Source organism: Pan troglodytes, chromosome 6, assembly GCF_028858775.2.
Source record: "Pan troglodytes isolate AG18354 chromosome 6, NHGRI_mPanTro3-v2.0_pri, whole genome shotgun sequence".
Taxonomy (NCBI): domain Eukaryota; kingdom Metazoa; phylum Chordata; class Mammalia; order Primates; family Hominidae; genus Pan; species Pan troglodytes.
Genome location: NC_072404.2, coordinates 156,159,747 through 156,182,433, shown reverse-complemented (window position 1 = coordinate 156,182,433; position 22,687 = coordinate 156,159,747). Strand labels below are relative to the sequence as shown.

General features: G+C 35.6%; 1 protein-coding gene across 5 annotated transcripts in view; it reads left to right on the top strand.

Annotated features, from left to right (window-relative positions):
* Positions 1-22,687, top strand: part of BRAF (B-Raf proto-oncogene, serine/threonine kinase) — a 197,973-nt gene that overhangs the window by 96,692 nt on the left and 78,594 nt on the right. For all 5 annotated transcript variants that reach the window (XR_010158687.1, XM_009454360.5, XM_016945457.4 and 2 more), the window contains exons 4-5: positions 18,893-18,996; positions 19,833-19,935. Coding sequence is in view for 4 of the 5 variants with exons in the window: in XM_009454360.5 (XP_009452635.3) it covers positions 18,893-18,996; positions 19,833-19,935 (207 nt within the window). In the remaining variant the exon portion in view is untranslated. The remainder of the gene's footprint in view (positions 1-18,892; positions 18,997-19,832; positions 19,936-22,687) is intronic.

The following is a 22,687-nucleotide window of genomic DNA, read 5'->3' as shown; positions in this document are numbered from 1 at the left end:
TTTGTCACTCTGGAACAAAGGATGTGAATATCAATGTGTGGGAATACAACACTGGGCCTTCAGCCTGTGTCACAAAGGTAGTTGGAACCCAGATTCTCACATAAAGCTGACCCTTTGAGGGACATTACCTTCAGTGAAAGGCTGAAATCTATTACCAGAATACATAAAGGTAACAATAAACTTGACTGTCTTTGACAGTACTCTAAATAAAGTTTCCCCTGTGACTTTTAAGCTATGGACCTATTCTCATCATTGTGTGGGATTCAAGTTTATACTGCCTGCATTGTCCAGGAACCCTCAAGCCATGAAGTGGACATAACGACTGGTCTTGGAGTGGTAATAGCACTCAGGCACGGCACAGAAGCAATGGAAACCCTCCCTTGGCCCGTCTAGGTCTCAGAATTCACAGAAATAATGCTTTACTGACTATCTCAAGATCTCAAGTTGTAAGACATGCAAGGAAACAGTCTACAATCAGTGAGTTAGCAGACTTAAAACAGCAGGGTTAGACTCCTAAGAAAGAACCAAGTAGAACTTTTAGGTAGTCTTGATTTAAATCTCATCATCTATGAAGTATTCTTGCTTGGATTGGGACCTTCTATTTTATAAGAAACACAGGGGATAGAGGAAAAAGGTAAGCACCATGAGGAAACAATTAGACAATTCAGAATGTTGACTTCCTGTAAGACAATAGGCCTAGACTCCTTGATAAGTTAATGTCTTGGACAATAAAAAGGTTGGGGAGTATTCCACACTGTACAAGACCAAGTGCACATAACAACCAAATGCAGTGTGTAATCCTGAGGGGGGAAGAATTATTCTTGGGACTTGGGAAATTTTTAACATTGATTGAATACTACATATTGTTATGGAATTAACGTTCTTAAATGTGAGGATGGTAATGTAATTATATAGGAGAATGTCCTTGTTCTTAGGAATTACGTGCATAAGTATTTAGGAGTAAAGTGTTAGGATGACTGCAACTTCCCCCGCAAACCCACGCTTTTTTGAGATGGAACTTATACACAGTAGAGGGTACAAATCTGAAGTATATCGCTCAGTTTTTACATGTGTAACTACCATGTAGATTAAGATGTAGGACATTTCCTGATGCTTTAGAGGGTTCTCCTGTGCCCCTCCCAATTCACTAAAAATAACCACTATTTCATTTCTATCTCTGTCAGTTACTTTGAAACTTAACTTCAAATGGTGTGATGGAAATCAACATGCAGAGAAAGAGAAAAGCAAATATGAAAAGATAATCTTAGAATCTAAGAAAATTTCGATGTTAATTGTACCATTTGTTCAGATTTTCTGTCTGAAATTTTTTGTAATAGAGTTGGAAAAATTGAAACAACATAGAAAAAAAGAAATGTAGAAAGTTCAAAAGAAACAGTTATCTCTAGGAAAAAAGAGTGAACATACTGATACTCATTTGAGGATGTAGGAAGATAACACTTTAAGTAAAATTTCAGTATGTCAAGTTAGTTACAGCAAATTACATAGGAAATGTTTAAATGTCACATAGAAATTCAAATATTTATTTAAAAAACTCAGTGAATAAGGTAAAGCTAGATTAAACCCAGCCAAAGAATGAATTAGTGAACTCTGGAAAGTAAAGAAAGAGAGTTATAGAAAATATAAAAGAGAGGTTAAGCAGTATGAAAAATGGAATGAGCATTATATGCCTCAAAGGAGTTCCAAAAGGTAAGAATAGAAATAAATGAGTAGAGAAAAATTCAAATAAATTAGGGCTAACATTTACAAATGACATAAATCTAACGATTTGGGAAGCACAATCTCTGAGTTGGACAAACAATTTGAATCCAGTATAGACATAATAAAACCAAAGAATATTGTTTTAAAAGCACTCAGGGAAAAAATTATATAGAAAATAATTATAATTAGACTGGGAAAATTTTTTATGGCAGTTGTAGAAATCAGAAAACAATAGAATAATATACTCAAAGTACTGAGAGGTACCTGTAAATCTCTCAGCTAAGCTGAGCTATAAATTTGATTAGGTTGACTTGGGCAAATGCACCATAAAGTCCTTTCCAGAGAAGGAGTTCACTTTTCATAGGTTCTGCTTGAAGGAATTGTCCAAGAAGGTTTACTGTATAAAGGAAATTGAACACAGAAGGAATGAAAAGTAAAAATTAAACCTAAAATTTGCAGAAGAAAACACGACAGAAAATTTTTGTGACCTGGGGTTTGGCAAAGATTTCTTAAATATGACACCAGAAGCACAGTCTATAATGAACGTATTAGTTTGTTGGATTAATCAAAATGTAAAACTTCTGCTCTTCAAAAGACAGTATTAAGAGAATAAAAAGAGAAACCACAGATTGATAATCTTTGTAAGCCATGTATCTGATCAAGGACATGTAGAATATATAAAGAACTCTGAAAGCTCAATAGTAAGAAAACAAACGGCTGGGCGCGGAGGCTCATGCCTGTAATCCCAGCACTTTGGGAGGCTGAGGCAGGTGGATCATGAGGTCGGGAGTTCAAGAGCAGCCTGGCCAAGATGGTGAAACCCCGTCTTTACTAAAAATGCAAAAATTAGCTGGGCGTGGTGGCAGGCGCCTGTAACCCCAGCTACTCGGGAGGTTGAGGCAGAAAATTGCTTGAACTCGGGAGGCAGAGGTTGCAGTGAGCCGAGATTGCGCCACTGCACTCCAGCCTGGGCGACAGAGTGAGACTCCATCTCAAAAAAAAAAAAAAGAAAAAACAACCCAATTAAAAATGGACAAAGGATTTGAACAGTTTCATCAAAGATATATGGATGGTAATAAACGCATGAGAAGACGCTCAACATTAGTCATTAGGAAAATGCAAATTAAATAGGCACGCGATACCCTTACATGCCTCCTAGAATGGCTGAAATTAGAGTGGCCATACCAAGTATTAGTGGGGATGTGAAAGAACTAGAATTTCCGTACACTGCTGATAGGAGTGTTTAATTGGTACAACCACTTTGGAATAAAATTTGGCAGTTTATTTAATGAAACCTTTTCAAAATCCCAACGGGCTTTTTTTTTTTTCTCAGAAATAGAAAGTCCGTCCTAAAATTCATACTATATCTCAAGGAATCCCGTATAGCCAAAGCAGTCTCAAAAAAGTACAAAGTTGGGGGCATCATGCTTCCTGATCTCAAAACTTACTACAAAGTTAGAGTAATCAAAACTAAGTGGTACTGGCATGCAGACAGATGAGAGTCCTGAACTAAATCTTCACATTTATGGTCAAATGATCTTTGACAAGGGTACCAGGACCACTCCATGAAGTAAAGAGAATCTGTTCAGCAAATGAGGTTGGCAACTGAATATCCACATGCAAAAGAATGAAGTGGTACCCTTCCCTTATACCATGTACAAAGAATAACCCAAAATGGATCAAAGACTTGAACATAACAGTTAAAGCCATAAAACTTTTACTACAAGAAAACATAGGAGAAAAGCATCATAACTTTGGATTTGTCAATGATTTCTTGGCCGTGATGCCAAAAGCCCAGGGAACACAAGAAAAAATGGAAAAATTGTACTATTATCAGAATTTAAAACTTCTGATCATCAAAGGATATAATCAACAGAGTGAAAAGCCAACCTGGAATGGGAAAAATATTTGCAAATCATGTATCTGATAAGGGGTTAATATCCAGAATATAAAGAACTCCTGTAATAGCATACAACCTTGTTAAAAAATGGGCAGAGGACTTGAACAGACATTTCTTTAATGAAGATATCCAGATGGCCACGAGCATATGAAAAGATCCCCAACATTGCTAATTATTAGGAACATGCAAATCAAAACCACAATGAGATACCACCTCACACCCATTAGGATGTCGGCTATCAGACAAGAAGATAACAAGAGTTGGCAAGGGTGTGGAGAAATTGGACCCCTGGTGCACTGTTGGTGGAAATGTAAAATGGAGCAACTGCTGTGGAAAACAGTATAGAGGTTCCTCAAAAAACTAAAAATAGAATTACCATATAATCCAGCAATTCTCCTTCTGTGTATATACCCAAAATAATTGAAAGCAGGATCTCAAAGAGATATTTGTACACTCATGTTCATAGCAGCATTATTCACTATAGTAGCCAAAGGCAGAAGCAACCCAGATTTCTGTTGATAGAGGAGTGGATGAACAAAATATGGTATGTATATACATTGGAATATTATTCAGCCTTAAAACAGGACATTCTAACACATACTACAACATGAGTAAATCTCAAGGACATTATGTTAAGTGAAATGAGCCAGTCATAAAACGACAAATACTGTATGATTCCACTTATTGAAGTACCTAGAGTGTTCAGACTCACAGAGACACAGAGTAGAATGGTGCTTGCCAGGGGCTGGGGGAAGGGGTGCTGGGGAGTTGTTTAATGGTTATAGAGTTTTAGTTTTGCAGGATGAAAAGAGTTCTGGAGATTGGTTGCACAACATTGTGAATGTACTTAACACTACTGAATAGTACACTTAAAAATGGTTGAAATGTTAAGCTTTATGTTAGATATATTTTACCATAATTTTGTGAAATAATAGTATGGTAGTTATGTAAAACGTTAGGCTGGACACGGTGGCTCACACCTGTAATCTCAGTGCTTTGGGAAGTCAAGGCGAGAGAATCACTTGAGACCAGGAGTTCCATACCAGCCAGGGCAACATAGTGAGACCCCATGTCTACAAAAAAAATTTTTAATTAGCCAGGAGTGGTGGTGTACATCTGTAGTCCTAGCTACCTGAGAGGCTGAAGCAGGAGGATCACTTGTGCCCAGGAGTTAAAAGCTACATTGTGCTATGTGCACCATTGCACTCCAGCCTGGGTGAAAGAGCAAGACCCTGTCCACCCCCACAAAAAGTCAGATGTACACTTAGCGTATCACACAGCCCTTCTACTCCTCGGTATTTACCCAAGAGAAAAGGGAGCATATGTTCATAGAAAGATTTGTATACGAATGTTCTTAGTTGCTTTGTCATAGCCCCAAACTGGAAATAACCCAAATGTCCATAAACAGGTGAATGGTTGAATTGTGGTGTATCTATAAAAGGGAATACTACTCAGTAGAAAGGAATGAACTGCTAATGCACACAACATAGATGAATCTCAAAGTAATTATGCTGAGTGAAAGAAGTCAGACAAAAAATGATTACACGTTTTAAAATTCAGTTTACATAAAATTCTAGAAAATGCAAACTCTTCTATAGTGACAACAGATTCGTATTTGCCTGGGCACAGGACTATGGCAGGATGGAAGATTTACATAGGAGCACAAGGAACCTTTCAGAAAGTGATAGGTATGTTCATTATCTTGAATGTGATGATGGTTGCATGGGTATATACGTAATCTCAAAATATATCAAATTGTGTACTCTAAATCATTGCAGTTTATTGTATGTCAGTTGTACCTAGATAAATCTGTTTGTTTGTTTTTTAATAGCCTTTAAGAAAGCTGATAGTACTGTGGAAATATTATATGAAATAGACTTTGGGAGAAAGAATTATTAAAATTTTTTTTTCAACTTTTATTTTAGATTCAGGAGGTACATGCACAGCTTTGTTATCTGGGTATATTACATGATGCTGAGGTTTGATGTACAAATGATCCCATCATCCAAGTACTGAGCATAGTACCCAATAGTTTTTCAACCTTTGCCCTCCCCCCTCTAGTAGCCTCCGGTTTCTGTTATTGCTGTCTTTATGTCCATGAGTACCCAAAGTTTAGCTCCTACTTAGAAATGAGAACATTTGGTATTTGGTTTTCTCTTCCTGTGTTAATTTGCTTAGGATAATGGCTTCCAGCTGCATCCAGGTTGCTGCAAAGGACATGATTTCATTCATTTTTGTGGCTGCATAGTATTCCATGGTGCATATGCCTTTGCTATTGTGAATAGTGCTGTGTTAAATATGTGGTTTTTTCATAGAATGATTCATTTTCTTTTGGATATATATATACCGAGCAATGAGATTGCTGGGTCGAATGGTAGTTCTATTTTAAGTTCTTTGAGAAATTTCCAAACTGCTTTCCACAGTGCCTAACCAATTTACATTCCCACCAACAGTGTACAAGCCTTCCCTTTTCTCTGCAGCTTTGCCAGCATCTGTTGTTTTTTGCCAGCACTTTGGGAGGTTGAGGCGGGAGGATCACTTGAGGTCAGGAGTTCGAGACCAGCCTGGCCAACATGGTGAAACCTCATCTCTACTAAAAATACAAAAAAAAAATTAGCCAGGCATGGTGGTGCGCACCTCTAATCCCAGTTACTTGGAGCTGAGGCAGGAGAATTGCTTGACCCTGGGAGGCACAGGTTGCAGTGAGCTGAGATCCCACCACTGCACTCCAGCCTGGGTGACAGAGCGAGACTCTGTCTCAAAAAAAAAAAAAAATAAATGTAATTCAGACGCTGGGTGTAGTGGCTTGCGCCTATAATCCCAACACTTTGGGAGGCCAAGGCAGAAGGATTGCTTGAGCCCAGGAGTTCAAGACCAGCCTGGGCAATGTAACCGGACCCTGTCTCTACAAAAAATTAGCCAGGTGTGCTAGCATGAGTTTGTAGCCCCAGCTACTTGGGAGACTGAGGCGGGATAATCCAGGATTTTGAGGCTTCAGTAAGGTATGATTGTGCTGCTGCACTCCAGCCTGAGCAACTGAGTGAGTCCCTGTCTTAAAAAAAGACTTTCTAGATCCTGGAGTATGTGCAATAACTAAAAAGAATAAGCATATATGTTCCTTGAGATTTTTATTTTTAATTTTATTTTTTGAGACTGAGTCTTGCCCAGAATGGAGTGCAGTGGTATAATCACAGCTAACTGCAGCCTTGACTTCTCAGGCTCAGGTGATCCTCCCATCTCACCCTCCAAGTAGCTGAGACCACAGGCGTGTGCCATGCCTAATTTTTAAATTTTTTTGTAGAGGTAGGGCCTTGCTATGTTGCCCAGGCTGGTCTCAAACTCTTGGGCTCAAGCAATCCTCCCTCTGTGGCCTCCCATAGTGCTGGGGTTATAGGCATGAACCACTGCACCTGGCCCTGAGATATATTTGAATAATTGTAAAAATCTGTTAATTGGGGTTATTGGAGGGATGGGGATATTCCCTGGGACAAGAAAAAGGGACTGACCTTTTACTTTTATACTTGATACCCTTATTTCACATAATGCCAAGGTGTCTGTTTTTTATGATTGTTCAGGGTGATTATATATTTATTCATGTATTGTTTAGAGTGGTTATATCTCATTTAGCTATTTCTTTCTTGATGGATAATTAGGTATATATTTAAATACATATATCCTGAAACACTGTGGGAATACTTTTATTGGGGAAGATAAATACCTTGAAATAATTATTGGGTCATAGAATATACACACTGAAAACTTTGCGATAACTTAATATCAGAAAAGATTTTGATTCTCAACAAGTGTATGAAACTTCCTTTTCCCACAAGATCCTGGCCAACATGGAATGTTAACAGATTTTTAAAAGTATTACCAATCTAATAAAATTTAAAGTATATTTGACTTGAATCCTGTGTGTATTGTTTGTCTGTATGACAGTTGTTTGTATTATATGACAAAAAATTAACCAAAAAATATTAGACTCACCTGATTACCCCCAAAAGATGGCTTGTGTTCTAAGCCTGTCTGTTTAGGCTTATAAGTCAAAAGAAAATTTCTTTAAAAAAATTTTATTTGATGGTTTATTGAGATATAATTCAAAAGCCATACAATTTACCCATTTAAAGTATAAAATGATTTTTGTATATTCACAAAGTTCTGTGGCCGTGATAATTCATTTAAAAATATTTTTTCATCCCAAAAATAAACACTGTACCCGTTAGCAGTCACTTCCCATTCCTCCCATCCCTATGTAACCACCCATTTGCTCCCTATCTCTATAGATTTGCCTATTTTCTGGCATTTCATATAAATGAAATCATACAATATGTGTTTGTGACTGACTTCTTTTACTTAGCATAATGTTTTCAAAGTCCATCCACATTGTACCCTGTGTCAGTCCTTCATGCCTTCTTATGGCTCAGTAATATTCCATTGGCTGTATATACCACATTTTGTTTACACATTTATCAGCTGATGGACATCTGTGTCATTTCTACTTTTTAGCTGTTATGAGCAATGCTGCTGTGAACATTCGTGTTCAAGGTTTTGTGTGGACATCACTAAATGAAAACCATACTTATAAGTTGTATATAGTATTGTAAAGATAATTGCCTGTTTTAGGTATTTCAAAATTGGTGACTTTGGTTTAGCATTTAGAAAATATTGTTCATAAGGTTTTTTTAACTTTTTATTTAGAAAATTTAAAACACTTGGCCGGTGCTGGCGTGTTGGCTCATGCCTGTAATCCTAGCACTTTGGGAGGCCAAGGCGGGCGGATCACCTGAGGTCAGGAGTTCGAGACCAGCCTGGCCAACATGATGAAATCCTGTTTCTATTAAAAATATAAAAATTAGCCAGGCATTGTGGCGCACACCTGTAATCCCAGCTACTCGGGAGGCTGAGGCGGGAGAATTGCTTGAACCTGGGAGGCAGAAGTTGCAGTGAGCCAATGTCATGCCACTGCACTCCAGGCTGGGCAACAGAGCAAGACTCCATCTCAAAAAAAAAAAAAAAATTAAAATACTTGTATGGAAAAATATAAAGGACAATATATTAAACAGCTGTTTAGTCACCTACAATGAACAAATACTAATTTTTTGTTATATTTGCTTCATATTATACATAGAAGTACAAATTTAGGTTCCACTACCAGTCCCATTCCTCTGCTGGACACCCATCATCCCATCTTGTCCCCAAAAAGACAGTCACTATGATAAATGTGAGGTACCTTCAATCATATTTTTGTATTTTATTATATATATGTGTAGCCATAAGCCAATGTTTTTGTTTTTTTTTTAATTTGTAAGGTGATATGATACTATATGTATGTAATGGTCAGCATCTTGTCCTTTTTATTCAAAATTATGATTTCAAGGTGTATGTATTTATATGTTAACACATACAGATCTATTTCATTCAATGCTATTATCAAGTATTCTAGCTTCTTAATATACCACAGTTTATCTTTTTCTCCATTGATGAGCGTTTAGGTTATATTTGGATTTTTTTGTTATGACAAACAGTGCTGTAATAAGAACATTCTTGTGCTTGTCTCCTTGTACACATATAACAAGGTGTCACAAACCTGAAAGTGGAATTCCTGGGACAGGGAGTATCATTTGAAGAGACTGTCCTTTCCCCAGTGTATGTTCTTGGCACCTTTGTAAAAAATGAGTTCACTGTAGATGTATGGAATTATTTCATTGTTCTCTATTCTGTTCCATTGGTCTATATGTCTGTTTTTATGCCAGTACCATGCTGTTTTGGTTACTATAGCTTTGTAGTATAATTTGAAGTGAGGTAATGTGATTCTTCCAGTTTTGTTCTTTTTGCTTTGGCTATTCTGGGCCTTTGGTAGTTCCATATAAATTTTAGGATTATTTTTCTATTTCTGTGAAGAATGTCTTTGGTGTTTTCATAGGGATTACATTGAATCTGTAGATTACTTTGGGTAGTATGGACACTTTAGCAATATTGATTCTTCCAGTCCATGAACGTGGCTGGTCTTTCCATTTTTTCATGTGTTCTCTCCAATTTCTTGCATCAGTGTTTTATAGTTTTCATTGTAGAAATCTTTCACTTCTTTGTTTTTAAGTTTATTCCTAGGTATTTTGTTTGTAGCTATTGTAAATGGAGTTACTTTCTTGATTTTTGTTTCGGATTGTTTGCTGTTGGCATGTAGAAATGCTGCTGACTTTTGTATGTTAATTTTGTATCCTGCAACTTTACTGAATTTGTCAGTTACAATTGTTTTTTTGGTGGAGTCTTTAGGTTTTTCCAAATATAAGATCATATTATCCACAAACAAGGATAATTTGACTTATTCTTTCCAATTTGGATACCCTTTTTTTTTTCTCTTATCCAATTGCTCTAGCTAGGACTTCCAATAGTGTGTCGAATAACAGTGGTGAAAGTGGGCATCCTTGTCTTGTTCCAGGTCTTAGAGGAATACTTTCAGGTTTTTTTCATTAATTATGATTCTAGCTGTGGGTCTGTTGTCTGATGAAAAGTCTGAAACGGTACCTAAAACTACTAAATTAATTTTAACATCTTTGAGTTGTTTTTAGTTCTGTGAGAAGAGCATATCTATTTTGGTTTACTCAGTGAGTAGAGTAGTGTCTAATACTGAGTAAATGTACTGTAAGTATTTTTGAAAGAATGATTCTTTGGGTTTACATACCCTGGGGTTTGTAAACAAATATCTGTTGATTGGCATTAATCCTGATGGTATCCAAGGTACAGGAATGGCAAAGGGAAAAGATAGGGCAATACTGACTGATGCTTCAAAATCATGCCCTAGTTATGCTATAATCAAGCAAGAAATGTTTATGGAATGGAAAGATTAAGGAAAAGGTATGTTCTTATTTTAGCAATAAAACGAATACCAGAAGCTTTAACATTCACCAGTACAAATAAATAGTTTCAATGGAATAGGTCGAAAGTAAAGGGACATCACTAGAGTAAATGCTAGACCTTCCCTCTCCTTTTATTTTTAGCAACAGCAAAGCAGAAACTAAGATCTACAAGTGATCAAAGAGGGTGATCCATTCAATTTCTGTGTAGACAGGAATAATAATAATACCTTTTACATATTGGTACAGTTTGTAAAAACACTTTCACTTACTCATTTAATCTTCATAGCAACTTGATGAGGTAGAATACTATAGGAAGCAGTATTAGCTCAGGTTGGTACGTAAATTACTGTGTTTAAATTTCAATAAAACAGCTATGGAATCCAAGACATTCTTGGCGCCTAATAAACTGTATTCTTTGCCAACAGTGAAAGTGCTTCTCTGTTGCTTGGTAAGTTTTTTCCCCTTAGAATACTAATAAAGTAATTGATAAACTTTCATTTTTATTTTGATTTGATTGGGACAGCAATTTAGCAGTAAAAAATGTCACCTTTATAAATCCTGTGGTTTCTGGTTCTTGGCCAGTTAAATTCAACCTGACCAGGAGGCACGCTTAATTCTAAAATTGCTTTTACCTTCTGAAGTTTTTGTGGTATAGACATCCTCCTTTTTCTACTTTAATGAAAGCATGTTATAAGCAGATCATAACAATTTTTTTCTTTAAAACAATATTGTAATTAGGCCAGCTGCAGTGGCTCACACCTGTAATCCCAGCACTTTGGGAGGCCGAGGCAGGCGGGTCACTTGAGGTAAGGAGTTCGAGACCAGCCTGAGGAACATACTAAAACCCCGTCTTTACTAACAATACAAAAAAATTAGCCGGGCTTGCTGGCACATGCCTGTAATCCCAGCTGCTCTGGAAGCTGAGGCATGAGAATCCCTTGAACCTGTGAAGTGGAGTTTGCAGTGATTCTAGGTCGCACCATTGCACAATCCTGGGTGGCAGAGCAAGACCCTGTCTCAAAAAAAAAAAAAAAAAAAGCCAGGCACGGTGGCTCACACCTGTAATCCTAGCACTTTGGGAGGCTGAGGCAGGCGAATCATGAGGTCAGGAGATCGAGACCATCCTGGCTAACAAGGAGAAACCCCGTCTCTACTAAAAATACAAAAAAAAAAAAAAATTAGCCAGGCGTGGTGGCAGACACCTGTAGTCCCAGCTACTCAGGAGGCTGAGGCAGGAGAATGGCGTGAGCCCGGGAGGTGGAGCTTGCAGTGAGCTGAGATCACGCCACTGCACTGCAGCCTGGGCGACAGAGCGAGACTCTGTCTCAAAAAAAAAAAAATGTAATTGATGTAATAGTCCCAGAAAAGAACTTGGCATTAAGTTAAATTATAAAATCAGAAAGCTATGTAATTTAAATTTGTATTCAAAATCTGTATATTGGCATATATATTCTGTGCCAGTTTATTTAAGATGTTACTGTATCATGAAGTTTACTTAAGGCATATAATCGTCTGCACTGTAAAACAAACTACCAAATTAATGTACTATCTCAAAGAATTAAACATATAACAATTTTGATGACCACCTAAATTTTAGAACAACTGTTTTTTTAAAAAACTTTTTACTATGGAAACTTTTATATATATAATATATAAATTATATATGGTATATATAATACATAAATTATATATGGTATATATAATACATAAATTATATATGGTATATATAATACATAAATTATATATGGTATATATAATACATAAATTATATATGGTATGTATAATACATAAATTATATATGGTATGTATAATACATAAATTATATATGGTATGTATAATACATAAATTATATATGGTATGTATAATACATAAATTATATATGGTATGTATAATACATAAATTATATATGGTATGTATAATACATAAATTATATATGGTATGTATAATACATAAATTATATATGGTATGTATAATACATAAATTATATATGGTATGTATAATACATAAATTATATATGGTATGTATAATACATAAATTATATATGGTATGTATAATACATAAATTATATATGGTATGTATAATACATAAATTATATATGGTATGTATAATACATAAATTATATATGGTATGTATAATACATAAAGTATATATGGTATGTATAATACATAAAGTATATATGGTATGTATAATACATAAAGTATATATGGTATGTATAATACATAAAGTATATATGGTATGTATAATACATAAAGTATATATGGTATGTATAATACATAAAGTATATATGGTATGTATAATACATAAAGTATATATGGTATGTATAATACATAAAGTATATATGGTATGTATAATACATAAATTATATATGGTATGTATAATACATAAATTATATATGGTATGTATAATACATAAATTATATATGGTATGTATAATACATAAAGTATATATGGTATGTATAATACATAAAGTATATATGGTATGTATAATACATAAAGTATATATGGTATAATACATAAAGTATATATGGTATATATTATATAGAAATTATATATGGTATATATTATATAGAAATTATATATGGTATATATTATATAGAAATTATATATATTATATAGAAATTATATATGTTATATATAAATTATATGTTATATATTATAAATTATATGTTATATATAAATTATATGTTATATATAAATTATATACATTATATATAAAGTATAAATTATATGCATTTTATATATATATATTTTTTGAGATGGAGTCTCACTCTGTCACCCAGGCTGGAGTGCAGTGGCACAGTCTTGGCTCACTACAACCTCCGCCTCCTAAGTTCAAGTGATTCTCCTGCCTCAGCCTCCCTAGTAGCCAGGATGACAGGAGCCTGCCACCATGCCTGGCTAATCTTTGTGTTTTTAATAGAGATGGGGTTTCACCATGTTGGCCAGGCTGGTCTTGAACTCCAGACCTCAGGTGATCTGCCTGCCTCGGCCTCCCAAAATGCTGGGATTACAGGCATGAGCCACCATGTCCGGCCAACTATGGAAAATTTTAAACATACATAAAAGTAGAGTAGTATATGAATCATCGTGAGCTCATTAACAAAAGATAATTTCAGTTCACTTTAAAAATTGACATGTGAAAGTTTGGACTCATACATTTTGTTTTGGTCTAAAGTTTCCTTGGCAAATATTCACATGGTTCCATTGACTCTGGCTCCTTTTTAAGATAGGATGCTTTTTTATTTTTTTAAGAGAAAAATTATTGCTCTGACAAGCTAATCGAAGATATTTAATTTTGGAATTTGGAGGAAAGGCATAAACCTAGTTTATTACAAAAATACCTCTTTTTAGTTTTCCTAGCCTTAAAGTAGGAGACAACCTCCCTCCCTTTACCCAGGTTATACTTTCATATGGTATTTGCATAAAGAAATCTTGTTTTCACCCTGGCCTAAATATACATCCAATTTTCTCTGCACCTTTTAGGTAACTCTTTTTTAAGGAGGGTGTGTGTGTGTGTGTGTGTGTGTGTGTATGCGTCCGCATGCATGTGCATGTGTGTACACACGTGTGTGGATTTTCATGGTTTTTAAAATATAGACATAAGTACGAATACATTTATTTCCCCACTCTTCATACATAAGATACATAATACTGTATATATCATTCTGTATTTTGTTTTTAACGTTTATGTAGGCCATTCTGGAAATTTTGTTTCCATACATAATTTTTTATATATATACAACTACAGTTCCATTGTATAGATGTACTATAGTGTATTTAACCAGTGATGTGTGTATGGGCATTTGGGTTCTTTCTAGACTTTTGATATACAATCAGTACTGTAGTGAATAATGTTGCACATACATTATTCTTATGTATTGCAGGCATATCTGTGAGATAGATTCCCAGAAGTATGCTTGACTAGGTCAAAGAGAAATTTGCATTTGTGACTTTGATAGATACAAATTTCGCTTCATGGATCTTGCTTAATTATGAGATGTCTGTTTATCTATAGCTTCATACCAGTAGAATATGTTATCAATTTTTTTTGGATTTTTGCCAATCTGATAAATGAAAAATAACTTCACTAGTTTGGGTTTGCTTTCCTCTGAGTGAGACTGAACATGTTTTCATATGTGTGAAGGCCATTTCTACTTCTGTTTCTGGGACCTGTCTCATATATTTTTCCCTTTTTGTCTTGGGTTATTGGTCTTCATCTCAATTTTTCAGGAGCTCTTTGTGTATCAGGAAGCTAACACATCTGCTAAATGAGTTGCAAATATATTTTTCACCATTTGTACTGTCTTTTTACTTCACTTTTAATGTGTTTGTTTTGCCATCCAAAAGTTTTTTTTAGCTTTATGTAGGTGAATATAATATTTTTTTCCTTTATGACTTGTAGATTTTGCATCAGAGTTATAAAAGCCTTTTTCATTTGAAGATTTGAAGGTGCCATGCTTTCTTCTAGTTCTTTTATGGTTTGTTTCACTCTCCTTCCCTTTCTTCCTTCCAGCATTTAAATATTTGATCCATTTGTAGTTTATTCTGGTACACAATATGAAGTATGGATGAACCTTTTTTTCTAGATTAGTTCCAGTTGTCCCAGCATCAGTTATTTAAAAGTTCATCTTTACCCCATTTCAGATGTTGTCTTTATCTTATTGGCACTTTCTTTATGTGTTAGGGTCTATTTTGGTCTTTCTGTTTTGTTCCATTGATTTCTTCATCTGTTGCACAGGTACTATCATGAAAGAACAAATAGTATAAAAATTCAGCCTACAAAAGTGGAATTAAGAAGGACTGATAGATGGCTTGCCTTGGTAATAGAGCAGAAAACCAAATTTCTGCCTGTTGATGAAATATATATGCAACTTAGGATCAGCATATGTAGAGAAGCATGAGGGAGCATAGCCATATTTGAAGTGCATTACTGGAGTGCCTAAGGGAAATTACCAAAGAGGCTGAAGGATAGATAGCTCCAAGTCATTGGTGGCCTTTTATGACACATTATGGAATTGGAATTTTATCTTACAAATAATGGGAAAATTTTAAGCAAACTAGTGAAATTTAAGATTATATTTTAGAATGGGTTAAATGCTGAGTTCAGTGAACTCAGCGTGGGCTTCAGATTCCACAAACCCTATGAAATTTTGTTTCAGAGAGCACATTTGAGGCTTTCATTAGATTCTCAGAAGTCTTTCTCTCTCTCCCCCCCCACCCACACACACACACACACACACACACACACACACACACAGGTGTGCATGCACATGCATGCCCAAAAGTTAAGAATACCTTCTTAAAAGTAAAAAATTAAAAACAAAGATAAAAAAGAAAAAAAGAATGCCTTCTTTAGAAAGATTTCTATGGTAACATAGGATAGGATACATTGGATGTGGTTTAAAACTAAAGATCGGTCACCAGTCAGGAAATTTTGGCATTAGTATAGGCAGAAGATGAATGGCACAGGGAAAAGTGAGCTTTCGCTTAAGTTTATTATTTCTGAAAGGTTACAACCAGTTCTCATTGTTCGTAGTAGTTATGGTCTATAAATTCACTACAAACAATTAGTGAACACTGAACCTTGCTCCTAGGGGAAGTACAAGGATTATTATTATTTAAATAAGCCAAAAACCCCTCTATATATTGGCCTCTAGGTTGTTTCTTCCATTACAACAGGTTGAGACCTATTGGCTTAAAAGTGTGCTTGCACCAAACTAAATTTTTTGTACATCTAAATTGTTTTAAACATAATCCTGATAAGCAGATTTTTAGCCACTGAGAGCCTGCCTACTTTGCAGTCCCCACAAAACTGCTTTGTACTCAACATCTATTAGGTATAAATAAGATCAAATCCCAAGGCTATAAAGATTCCAAGCTGCTGTTGCCCTTTGGAGCTCTTTGATACATAGACTCCTTGCTGGGTTGTCTAACATTGTCAGCTAGACATATAAGCTCCCTCTCCTACTCCCCTCTCCCCTGAGAGTTCCCTAGCCCTCCTCTTCTGGGTGATAGCCACTCCACCTCAGCTTCTGGCCAGTCCTGTTTGGGTAGTGGCCACTCTGCCTTAGCCTCTGGACAGTATGCTTTAAGGACATCCTCTGCCTGCAGATCTGTCAGTGTCACCCAATAAAGCTATGCATGCTACTGCCACCTCGTGGTCATATCTTTTTCCTTGATCAGACCCCAGATCCCTCACATTTAAAATACAGTTAGGTTCCTACCAGCCTCTAGTCACATTTTCATCAATCAGTCGATACGTAACCTTGTTTTGTGTGTGTTTCTGTTTAAAGACATATTGTTGATTCATTAACATTGAACTCACGGCTGACATTACTACAACTCATGCCTGAAGGAAGCTGGCCTAACACATGTACTTACTCTGCCAGGGACATTATAGCCTTCTTATGCTTACCAGCCCTAAACAGCACGTGAGCACTATGCTTAGGGATTATTTTAAACAGTAGAATCATCAACAAAAAGCACAAAAGTGAGAAAAAAGTGGCACCAAATAGGCTCTGCCCAGGATACTTGTTTATAGTATGAAAATTGAAACAAGAAGGCAAGAGAAAGCTTCACTGTTCAACCTCAGTTGGAGAGGTGCATGCGTTAGGCGACTCAAATATCTCATTGCTCTGCGCATGTCTATGAAAGCACTGAGAGTATTGACTTTAGAGTTACAAATAAATTTTAGCAAGTAGAGAGATTTCAAGTATGGACTCCACAAGTAATGAGGATCAACTGTACCATCCAGTCTCTTTAATACTTCCAGTGATGAGCCCAGTCTCTCATGACAAACTTTTACCTTGCTGGGTAGGTAAAAGTTCAGGGTTTTTCTTTGTTTGTTTGTGGCAGTATCTCGCTCTGTCACCCAGGCTGGAATGCAGTGGTACGATTTTGGCTTGCCGCAACCTCTGCCTTCTGGGTTCAAGTGATTATCGTGCCTCAGCCACCTGAGTAGCTGGGATTATAGGCGCCCGCCGCTCTGCCCGGCTACTTCTTGTGTTTTTTAGTAGAGATGGGGTTTCACCATGTTGGCTAAGCTGGTCTCGAACTCCTGACCTCAAATGATCCACCCACCTTGGCCTCCCAAAGTGTTGGGATTACAGGTGTTAGCCACTGCACCCAACCTGGATAGTTTTAATGGTTATATTGCACTACCCTCTGCGTCCTGTTATTTCTGGTCATAGATCCTAATTAGGCTTTCTGGACTCTTCCCCCTTCAATATATTATTTGAATTCAGCTGTCTTATATTTACCTTTACCCCCTTTTTTTCCCCTCTAGCATAAATATTCCCAATTTCTTTGGAAACTTTTGGTTTGCTAAGCACCTCAATTTAAATGAATGGAACTTATTGTTACAAACTAACATTTCCCCTTCTTCTTACACCTCCCAATAAAAACTGTGTCCTCTGTATTCACACTGCCTCACTGTAGTCTACACTTTCAGTTCCAAGTAACTCAGATTTGCCTGTGGGGGATGAGGCAAGGAAAAGGCTAGAGATAGGGATAACTTTAAATATACAGAGAGATTACTTTTTTTTCCCCTTTCCCTTTCCCTCCTTCTCTGTCTCTCTCTTCCCATGTCATCTTTGCTGCTTCATATGTTAGCTTCATTCTATAACAGATTTTCTCAGTGTGGTGGAGAATATGGCCATTGAGGGCTCTAGATTTGTATCTTCTGCAAATCTACAGAACTACAGTAGAAACAAGGACTTTTCTCTGTCAGTGTCCATGTGTCAATTTAGGGAAGAACTCAGGTACTGTTTGGGTCATATATATAGCCCTGGACCAGTTGCTCTTGCCAGGGGTATGGGAAACTGATTAGCCAGCTTCTGTCATCTGTAGTGACATAAAAGTAGTGACCCTTGATAGCTTTTCTAGTACCATGTGGATTTCTAGAGAAGGGAATATTCCCAGAGGAAACAGGGGCACCAAACAACAAATATCAAGTATACATGTTAAGACAGGTTTTTTTCTTCCTGCTATGTTTAGGGCCAGTAAGAGGTCTCTTAAGGACAGTCAGTGTGATTGAAGGGTTATACAGTTTTCAGCTTTGAACAGTATTGGATCAAAATTGATTTTGCTTTTAATATTGACATCTATTATTGCTCAGTGATGGATATACTGCGTTGGTGGGTTGTTGTAGCAGATACTGTTACTTCTTCTTTTTATATGTTTAAAGTATTTCATAATTTTAATAAAATAGAAAATTAACTTTGCTTTAAGTTGGTGAATAATAACAAATATTTGGGTTATAATTTCCCTTTAGTATTAAGTTAGCTGTAGAAATGGTGTTGTATCTGACCTAGTAACCCATTTGACTTTTTAAAGATGAATTACTAAATTTTTTTAATGATATGAAAAAATGTAATTTGCTCCTTTTACCTCTTATCAATATATTTATGATACCATAGGTACCTGCAAGGTGTGGAGTTACAGTCCGAGACAGTCTAAAGAAAGCACTGATGATGAGAGGTCTAATCCCAGAGTGCTGTGCTGTTTACAGAATTCAGGATGGGTATGGTTTGTATGTGACGTGAAATTTTGTTTAAAAAGAAAATCACACATTAAACTTTGAAGTTTTCTTAGGATCTTTACCAAAACCTAGGGAATTGAAAGTGTACTTTAGGAAAAAGTATTAAATTAATACTAAGTTAGCCTGAAGAAATACTGTAGGCCATATGAGGAGTTAAATAATTGTATATGACTGTAGTGTTTGTTACTTTGATCAAATGATTTTATTTGGAATTTGAGATTCTTACAATTTTTGAACCATTCAGAGTGTGATTTATTTGGATAATAGACTCTTACCCCCCTCCCATTTTTAATACAAACTCATAGTTTCACAAAAGGTATATCAAAATTAACATTTTATATTGACCTACTTTTCTTTCAGAAAGTGTCTAACATTGTTCCAAGACCCTCACGTTTTGAATCCTCTTTAAAAAAAAAAAAATTATTTTGGGGGCATGTTGTCCCTGTCCCTTGAGTACTCTTTTTCCTTGAATGGATAGATAAGTCCGTACCTGTGATTTTTTTTTTTTTTTTTTTTTTTTTTTTTTTTTGGACCCCAGGAACAATCCATTTTCTGCTGTTGTAGGTCTTTTCTGGAGCTGACTTGAAGAAAAGAGTACATCTCTTTACCCTGCTGTTTGTCCAAGAGTGATACATTTATTTGGGGTAAACTTAAAATTAATTTATTGCCATTTAAATTTCTAACGATGGAATATTAGGGAGCCAAACCTCCCTCACTGTTACTAGCCCCTCGATAACCAATTTTCATATCTTCAGCATGAGGTATATGAATATTTTTAGGTGTAATAACCAAGAAAGGCTTGTGTCTACATTTTTCAGAGAGAAGAAACCAATTGGCTGGGACACTGATATTTCCTGGCTTACTGGAGAAGAATTGCATGTGGAAGTGTTGGAGAATGTTCCACTTACAACACACAACTTTGTATGTATCTTTACATTTCTTTTTGAAATGTCAAAAATGTTTAGATTTTAATGAATGAATTTTTATTTAGGGAATGTGAAATATGGATGAGTAATTTTGGAACTGACATTTTACCTGAGTTGAAATCAGTTGTTTTCTTTAAAAACTTGTATTTAAACAAGAGTTTAATTTTAATCTTTATACTTTCTTTTTAATTTAAAAAAGTAATATGTATGCATTGTTAAAAGATAATTTTGAATAGTGCAGAAGTATGTCAAGTAAGAAAAGTGAAAATACCCTCCTAGAGGCCAACATTTGTTTAGATTAACAGATTATTGTTCTGTCTTCCAAACTTTTTTCTGTGTACACAAACGTGTGCTTGTACCTGTAAGCCTAAAGTTTTTTCCTTTCTTTTTTTCTCCCTTTCCTTCATTACTTTCTTTTCTTTTCCCTTTCTTAAATCAAAGTAGAGCCATGCTATGTGATATTCTTTGCCTTATTTTTTTTTAATTCAACAGGATGTCACGGACATCTTTTCATGTCAGTATACCTGGCTTTATTTTAGTATGACTATGTAATAATTCGTAAGAATAGGAATTCATTATATTTAACCATTTCTCTATTGATAGACATTTAAGTTTTTGTATTATAAAAAATCTGTTACATACAGGGCTAAACAAGGTCTTTCTGCATATATCTTGACACACTTGTACACACCCTTGTGTTTCTGAAGGATAGGTTAATGGAAATAGAATGGCTGGGTATTAAACTCTCCATGAGGCTTTTTTCTTTGTCTGGTTTTTGCATTTGCTAGAACCTAGCATAAGCCTAAGTGTCACCAGCATAAGGCCCGGAATGTGGGACCTTTCCACCTTAGAGATGAGGATCTACATAGAACTTGAGAACTTATCCCCTAAAATGGCAGGCAGAAGCCAAAAGTTGTCTCTGAATCAGGAATACATTTCTTACTTTTCTCTATGTATGGAATTTTGGCCAGAGTTTTTTCTAGGTGGATAGTTACTGCTACCCTTTAGGCGTCAAGTGTTTTCCCATGTGTCTTGGTGATTAATCCAGCTGGGCTCTTAAAGCAGATGATTGATTAGATTATTTCCTTTGGGGTTTATGCTTTCAAGCCTCCATTAGTAGTGAATAATGAAATCATGTTTGTGTTTCTGTAAGGCATTTTTTGGGAGAAGTGTAAGATACACCTAATGTCAATCAAATTTTACTGTGCAGCAAATAATTTTTTAACATGTTGAATTTTAAGTGGATAAATCTTAACATTTTTATTTAAGTTCTTAAGAATACAAATACAGTTGAGCATACATTTCATAGTGATTACTACTCTGTTTCTTAATAATTCTTCTTAGCTAGAAATTGGATATGAGGAGATAAAAGAAAGACCTAAGTTGCTAAGTGTGAGAAAATAGTATTAAAATGATGCCTCAGGAAGGTCCTTGCCACAGAAGGATTGTGAAAGCAAACTGCAGATTGATTCCAGAGTATGGAAATTGTCACCACTCAGTTGGATACCTGCCAGTAAATTTTTATTGAGAACTTTCCATTTGCCAATACCATATCTTACCTAGGGATATGACAAATGAATAAGACAGTGTCACTGCCATAGAGTAGAGAGAAGATTTAATAAATTTTCATAAACATTCATAATTACTATATATGTATAAAGTTCTATAGATGCACAGAGATTCCTAACCTGGCTTTTGAGGAGTTAGGAAGGTTTCTCAGAGACAGAAATATCTAAGCTTAGGCCTGATGGATGAGGAAGTAAGTATCAAGTAAAGAGTACCCTAAACAGAGGGAAGAGCAAGAAAGCATGTTACCTTTCAAAGTTTTGAAAGAAGTTCAGAATGGATGATACAAGATTGAAGAGTAGGTTGTTAACAGTATTGTGGGTAGAATAAGAGTTGTGGGTAGAATAAGCAGAGTCCAGCTCATGAAAATCCTTGTTAGCCATATTAAAGATTTGGATTTTTCTGTAAAATAATTAGAAATGTAATAGTTGTAAGCTTGGGGAGAAATGTGATTAGATTTGTGTGTTAGAATGATTGCTCTGAGTGCCATATAGAGGCAAGATCAAAAACCTATGTTCTGCTTAGAAAGGAAAGGTGTTCTTGGCTGTCTTGGGTTTTGCTTGGCTATTCAAGGAGGGCTGCTTATGCCTCATGGTTTCATATTATAAAAGCAATCCCTTCAGTATTTCTCTATATCCCAAGAGTCCTTGGGAACTGGGAACTGGGAAAACAAGATTTGAAACTTTTATATCCAAACCTTCTCCTTTTTCTGCAGACACTCAGTGTCTTCCTTCACACAGCCCCACACCTTACAAATTAATGCATGCAAATTACCTCGACTGTGCCTCTCACTAATTTGCCATACATATTTATGTATACTCAGATACTAGATTAAGTGTAAGCTGTGACCCAAAAGAAAGATATGTCTTCCTGTGCTCATCTTTATTGACAAAGGTATACTTACAGATACAGGCATATATTGCTTAAAATTTATGATCAAATGCATATCCACATGTTTTCTTTCCTTCAGCTGTTTTGGTCACCTACCTACTTGGTTTGGTGAATAATGGCCACATAAAAAATTTTAAAGATTTTAAAATTTCTTGTATATCCAGAGACAAATGGAAAAAGAACACAATTAGAAATAGGCATTTACCTGTTTTATATCCCCTAGAAAGTGATACATAGGAAAAAAGGTGAAGAAAATAAGAGTCACTTTTAAAACTAAATGTCCTCAAAAA